The 6,788-nt window shown below is 42.9% G+C and overlaps 1 protein-coding gene across 4 annotated transcripts in view; it reads right to left on the reverse strand.

Annotated features, from left to right (window-relative positions):
- The window catches only part of TOPAZ1 (testis and ovary specific PAZ domain containing 1), a 46,320-nt gene extending 39,532 nt beyond the window's left edge, over nt 1–6,788 (reverse strand). For 2 of the 4 annotated variants that reach the window (XR_002435590.1, XM_021388216.1), the window contains exons 1-2: nt 4,229–5,873; nt 517–2,980 (exon numbers count right to left, since the gene is read on the reverse strand). Coding sequence is in view for 3 of the 4 variants with exons in the window: in XM_021388216.1 (XP_021243891.1) it covers nt 517–2,980; nt 4,229–5,354 (3,590 nt within the window). In the remaining variant the exon portion in view is untranslated. Of the gene's footprint in view, nt 1–516; nt 2,981–4,228; nt 5,875–5,899 lie in introns of those variants that run through there. The other 2 variants (XM_021388218.1, XM_021388217.1) reach the window with 2 other exon arrangements.

Below are 6,788 nucleotides of genomic sequence, written 5' to 3' on the forward strand. Positions count from 1 at the left end.
ACAGATTTGAGAACTATTCACACGGCTGGTCGTAGAAGAGAAGCGTGGATGGAGAAAGTCAGAATGGAACACTACTGTGGAGACAGCCGCTTACTCATACACACTCAGTAAAAGAATACGCTACACCTAGAAAGGAAGACATATTTATAAGTACTGTACCAATTTACATGTAAGATCTACCCTCAAAGGGATACTGCTTAAGTCAGATACTTGAAAATATTTAGTTATTAAGAAAATTATTGTTAATAATAGTTTTGTTTATATTTCGTATTTCACTTCATCTATACCAATTCTTGAGGATTAGGTCTTGCTTCCATTCAGAGTTCTCTAAAACAAACAACAAAACAAACAACAAAACAAAACAAAACGAACCCAGAAAAATTTATTTGACTCAGAAAACTACCATACCACAATCAAGCTTTGACACTTAGGAAGCCTGACTCCTACAACCAAAGTATACTGACACGAGATTAAAGTACTTAGGATTACTGTCATAAAGAAGAACTATAAGCATACCTAAAATTACTGTTTACTGAATGTCTGTTTTCTGAAATAACAGCACACTCGGGATATTGCTTTTCTTCTTTAATGAAGATGTCAGAACAGCACGCCTTTGCAGGACAATTTTCACTGTCTGAGACTGTAAGCTCCTCTTCGCCATTGGTTCCAAAAAGATCAGGGTCATCCTGGATAACATCAATGATAAGAACATCTTCGTTGTAAGCTTCAAGAACATCTGGAAACTTTTCACTTTTCTGTTGTGGAAGATTGACTCTTGATTTGCCGTCATCATGTATTTCTAATGCAACACGGCAGTCAACTGCATCCCCTGAATGATGGGAAACATCTGATTTCCATACACATTCAGTACCACAGAAGTCAGGTGAAGATGACTTTATCTGGCTCTCAAGAGGACATGGATATAAAAAGACATCATCAGGGAGTGCGGACATATCATCTGAAAGCTTTCCAGAGCCATCATGCCAGAAGTCCTTATTGTTGACCTCATCAGCTTTTTTCTTCATGGAAGCTGTAGATATAGCATCACTTACTACAGGAAGAGGCTGCTGCTTGACCTTTATCAAGTTAGTCTCTTCACCTCTTTTTTGTTTTCCTGAAACGCTAGTGCTATCAAGAACCTCTGGTGGGCTACAGGTTTTACTTTCAAACGAACTGACAGATTCCAATGTCCTGGATTCAGGTTTGTTTTTGCGTAAAGGTATTTTGAAATTTGTCAGGTTTCCGGTGCTTAGTACTGTTGTTAGTTTTAAATCAGAAAGTGTCTGGTTCACAACTGATGCTTTATGGTCTAAGTTTACTCTGTTTCTTTTACCTTTACATGCACTATTCCGGACTGCCACAGACGGGTTTCTCTTTGTTACAGCTCCTTTATCTTTTGCGCTTGTTGTAGAATTTGAGGTTGCTTTATCTTCTTGCATATCATCAGTGTTAAAAGGCACAGCACTTCTAACCATATCAACCGGTGATTCTGCATTTTCATTGCTCATTCTACAAGTCTCGTAAATACCCACAGATGAGGATTCTGAGATTTCAACTCTAGTCAGGCATTCAGCATTTAGATCCATTATTTTATGTGCAGGTTCTTTGTTAACTTCTGCCAATGATGTATGCAAAACCAACTGTTTCAAATTCCCTGTCACAGCACTGTTTCCTACAGTTTTGACACAGCTTTTATCAGAGGACTTCTCAAAGACTGGACTTGAAATTATTTTTCCTTCTGAGACAGACCCATGACTTTTACGGACCCATTCAGAAGTCCTGGCACAAGATTCAATAGGCCAAACATGCTTCCCAGTCATAGGTATTGCTCTTCGACAGGTAAACTGCTGCAATTTCTTTTTAACTTTATTTAATTTTTCATCCATCGTGCTGTTGCGATGATTAGAAACATTACAGGCACGAGTTACTGCTCTCAGGCTACCTGAGGTAGCAGAACGACACTGTGATGCCACAATGTTTGAATCTTTTCTTTCTGCTGCTGTCGACAGATCAGATGTCTTCTTACAGCCATCTTCAAGTGCAAGTAATTTGGTACTATTCTTTCTCCTATTCTTTTTCCTATTTTGTGCTTCACAAGTGTTGCTTTCTGTATGCAGATGTGACGCACAACCATATGAATTTGACAGAGCTGTGTCTTTATTATTTAGTCCTAAGGCTGCAGAGGAGTCTGAAGAGGCAACTGCTTCTTCTGCGGGTAACTCACACTTACGGCGCTCATTAGCAACATTTGCAGAAACAGTCTGCATGGCTGACATCTCAGTGATTTTCACCTTTTTTCTACTCTTTCTAGCAGCATTACACTTTTTTCCTCTTGAAAACTTACTGTTTTCACTCTGATCGCATGAAAAATGCTCTTCTTTATGCTCAGCTTTAACTTCTTTATTAAACACTAAACTATCTTTTACAAGTGATCTCTCATTTTGCATTCTGTTAGTGCTGCAATTCACACCACTCAATTCTACGGTACTGCCAGGACAAACAGATTTCCTCTTATCCTGGGCTTTATGGAAGAATCCACTTAAATTAAAAGTGCTGGTATCTCCATTCACTGAAGATTTTACAAATGTATTGATGCAACTACAGTCCTCCAGTCTCACAAATGGGTTCTTTCTTGTTACATCGAGCAAGCTGTTACAGTTGTTTAGGGTGTTTTTACTATTCTCAGAATCATCATGTTCTGCATTTATCACTTTTTCAGCTGTAGTTACGCTGAAATTCTGCAAGCACTTGACAGAAGCAGTTCTGGGTTTCCTTTTTTTCAGTTGTACACCAGACCTTTTAGTTTCAGGATGACATAGAAAACTCTTGCTTTGTGTCCCAGCTAATGCAGCAACTGCAGGAGAATCCGAGAAGTGAGATTTCTTTTCACAGGGATTTTCTGATCTCATTAGATTTGCCTTACACTTCTTCACAGCTTGTATACCTGAGTCCTGCTTATTTTTTTTCTGTTTTTTCTTTGCTGCTCAAAAACAAAGCAATCTCATTAAAGAGCACACTAAGGGAAAAACAACAACAACAACAACCCTATTGCAGTATTTGACAAAAGGAAGAAAAAACAGTCAAGGTTAGTAAAGAGCATAACACTATATGAGGCTAAAGCATTTCAGTTGCATTTCACCATTTTTTTTTCTTTAAATAAGCACTATTGGCAGCCTTAAGAGTATCAAATTATGTTGTCTTCAAAAAATGTACAGATAAACAACAGAACTCGAAGATGTTGTAAGGCCAACGGAAGCTGTATATTTAAAATGGGTGGAAACCAATTACAAGAAGTCTGGCAAGAAAATGCTGATGGCATTTGCACAATCAGTCTTGATTTTTCGTTTACATGATACATTCTCTGTAAAAGGAAAGCTTGTTTATAATATAGTATGGTCATTTATTTCAGATATATAGTCCAATTAAATGCATAAGAGTGTTCAAGACCCAAGAAAATTCCAGGACTTGCATTTTTGTAAAATACTTTTTACTTCAGAGTAAATACAGATTACGTAAACTTTACATGCAATAATATCGAGAATAAACTTGTGAATATATTTGTAAAATTTTGTTCAGTAAGACCTCAGTTTTCAAAGTAAAATAATTTTAATATGTCATCTTTTCAAGATATGGTATCTAGATTAAATATTTATTAACAACCATCAGCAATTGTTTGTCTCTTTAATATACTCATTTTGAAAACAGAACATCTTACAGACAACTGTGCTGAAAAAAGAGCAGATTTTTAAAAACCCTATTCCAAAATCATTCAGTTGATACAATATTCTCTTAATATCGCAAAATAAAATCTAAAATTCTTACTCAGGGCCTGCTGCTCCTGATATCCCTTACTTCCCCTATTCCCCCTAGGTTACATGGTCTACTCTCCTTTGTGCAAAATGACTGCTTTTCTACTTCAAAAAAGCCTCTCCCCTTCCTAAAATCTATCTTCTGAGACTGGTATTCACAATTCTGTATATCAGTCCCTATCTCAAAGAGCGTAGAGATAAGAGCCAAGTGATTGGCCACGTGTTAACAGTCACTTTGAGACAGGATACACACCACTCTTTCCTGCCTACATGATTGTCTCACGATGATGCTTCCACATGCAGAAGTAAAATTATCTCCTGTTTTCACTTTCTAATGAGGTCTTACTGCAGCAGCAGACCCTTGTCCTGGAAGCCCAAATTCTATACCCATACTTCTACAATGGGGCACAAATGCTTACCACTTTCCTGCATGCTATCTGCTCCTTTCTGAAGGTCTGAGCTCTGCAGATGTTCTATAATGCAACACTCGCACTGCTCTTCTCCAGCTGTTGATTGTTCTTGTCCACTTAAGCCCTGCACATGTAGTAATGGCAATGAGTCTTCCTCTGTCAGACTTGCAGTGTTTTCCTTGGATTCCACACACTGTGTATGCAACTCTAGCAGGGCAGATCTCCTTGGCCTCCGTAGTTCTGACTTCACCGACTGCCTGCCTTTCTTTGTCAAGTATCTCTTTCCTCCCTCCTTTGGCTTTTTCAGCCTTTCTAAGGAATGGTCATCCACGTTCTCTGGGTTATCCACCACCTCCTCAGGTTTTGGTTCAGACAAGAAAGATTCCTCAGTCCCCAAACCCTTAAGACCTGGGATTTGCAGATTCAGTACCATTAAGGAGGCAGTGCCTTTCATTTCAGTGCTACAGGCACCCTTTCCAGGCTGCAGCACCTCAGGTTCTGACGAACAGGAAACAACACTATGCCCCTCTGTCCTCTCCAGATCCTCCTCCAAGGTTGGGATTTGCAATTTCAATTCCATATAGGAATGCTTGCGTTTTTTCCCTGAGCGTCTCGTACTCTCCTGGAAACCAGACAGGTTTGGTCTTTCTGGGCTGCCAGTCACTCCTGACAATTTCTTCTGCAAGTCAGTTCCTAAGCAGAACGACTGCTGACCTTGTCCTGTTTCTCTCCTTACAGTCTTTTCCAAACACGCTCCTGCCACTATGGCTGCTGCTTGCCCACCTTCACAGACAGCACCATTCGATACCTGCACAGCAGAACCATTCTGGCTTTCAGAAGACATCCTGCTCTGTACCCCCTTGTTTTTCTTACCACCCAGCCTCTGCCTACTCTTGGCTCGCTCCTTCTGCACAGACAAAAGAAGAGCAAGTTGCTTGGAGGAACCTCCAGAGTGTGCAGCAGGTTGCGAACGTGAAGGTGAGGGCTGCTCGGGTTCCCTCTCTGGTGCCAGGTGAGGGCTCTGCTCAACTACCAGCTTCTTCCCTGGCTCACATCCCACCCCTGCACACAGAGAGCTGGGGCTGGAAAGCAGTGTCTCAGCCCTGACCACTTTCCCAGATCTTAACTGTGGCATTGTGGGGGGACACCACCAAGCCCTACAAACCGCACACACCTGCACACACCTACCAGCACACCGCCTAGCCTGGGCCCTGAGAGGTGCAGGCCCAAACAGGAGGGGAGCACAACCTCCTCCAGCCTCAGCAGAGCCTGGCCCGAGAGACAGCACAGCCTGCGAGCCCACAGCCACAAGCCAGATCCCACCCCCACACCTCCCTCAGCCTCAGAGACAGCTGCCACCACCGGCTCTGCCTCTTCCCACCCCTCTCCCCGCACTGCAGGTCCCCCGCCACTTCTCAGTTCACTGCTCCGTCCCTCAAGGCCTCGCCTAGGCCCCAACGCCGCCTGCCAGCACCGCGCAGCTCACGGAGAAGATCAGGCTCTCGCCGCGCCGCATCGCGTCATGGCGGCCCGGGCGGCGTGAGGGAGGCTCCGCCGCGCCCCTGCGCGGCCCGGCGAGGCCATAGGCGCGGGCGGACGGAAAGGCGGCAGCGCCGCTTCACCGGGAGGGACCTGGGGCAGGGCAGGGCCTGGTGTGCCGAGGTTTTGTTGCGGAATTACCGAAGCCTCCGAAACACGAAGTGGTTGCAGATGCCCAAGTAGGCCAGACCTGAGTGGAAAAAAAGAGAAATACCAGCCTTCTTTAACGAGAGGGGTGTACCTGGTTGTGTACAGGCAGTTTTCATAGGCTTTGTATTTCAAACAAGGCGTTTTCTGAGGAGATACTGGAGATGGGACAAAGTAGATGAAATAGTCAGACTATATAGCCAGAGAACAGCCAAAATTGATTTTTGGTCTTCAAATGCAGTAATTCCAACACAAATAGAGGCCGCCAAAGCTTCAGGACCACGTACTGTGTGAGAACGTGAACACTTAGAAATTATCTTACAAAAACAATGCTGTACAAAGATTGAATCTGTGTGGTGAGTGCTATGAACATCATAAATGCTAAAATTTAGGAAGGTGTCACTTTAACAGTGGGATCACCATAAAGGCAGATAGATGTTCATAGATGGTCTCCCAGGGAGCAGTCCATTTCTGCCTGCGGATGGTCCACAGGCCGTTACCCTGACTTTGTGCTGCTTCCTGAGGCCTTTTCTGTAGAAGAACTACAGAATCGTAGGGGTTGGAAAAGACCTCTGGAGATCATCCAGTCCAAACCCAAGAAGTTTGTTGTGTCTCTACTTTCTAGAAGTGTGGTGCTGTGATGTGAAAGTACTTGAAGAGTAAGGGTGTCCTTGGAGTCCAAACCAACTGGCATTGGCCTACAGTAAAACTCTGGCTAAATCACTCTGTATCTTCATCTACAGATAGAGATAATATAGCACTATCCAAATAAAGGCAGGAACAATCTCTAGTGGTGAAACCTCTCCAAAAGTGAGGAAATGAAGTTCCATACAAACATGAGGAAGAACTTCTTTACTGTGAGTGTGACAGAGCACTGGAACAG

Source organism: Numida meleagris, chromosome 2 (genome assembly GCF_002078875.1).
Source record: "Numida meleagris isolate 19003 breed g44 Domestic line chromosome 2, NumMel1.0, whole genome shotgun sequence".
NCBI lineage: Eukaryota > Metazoa > Chordata > Aves > Galliformes > Numididae > Numida > Numida meleagris.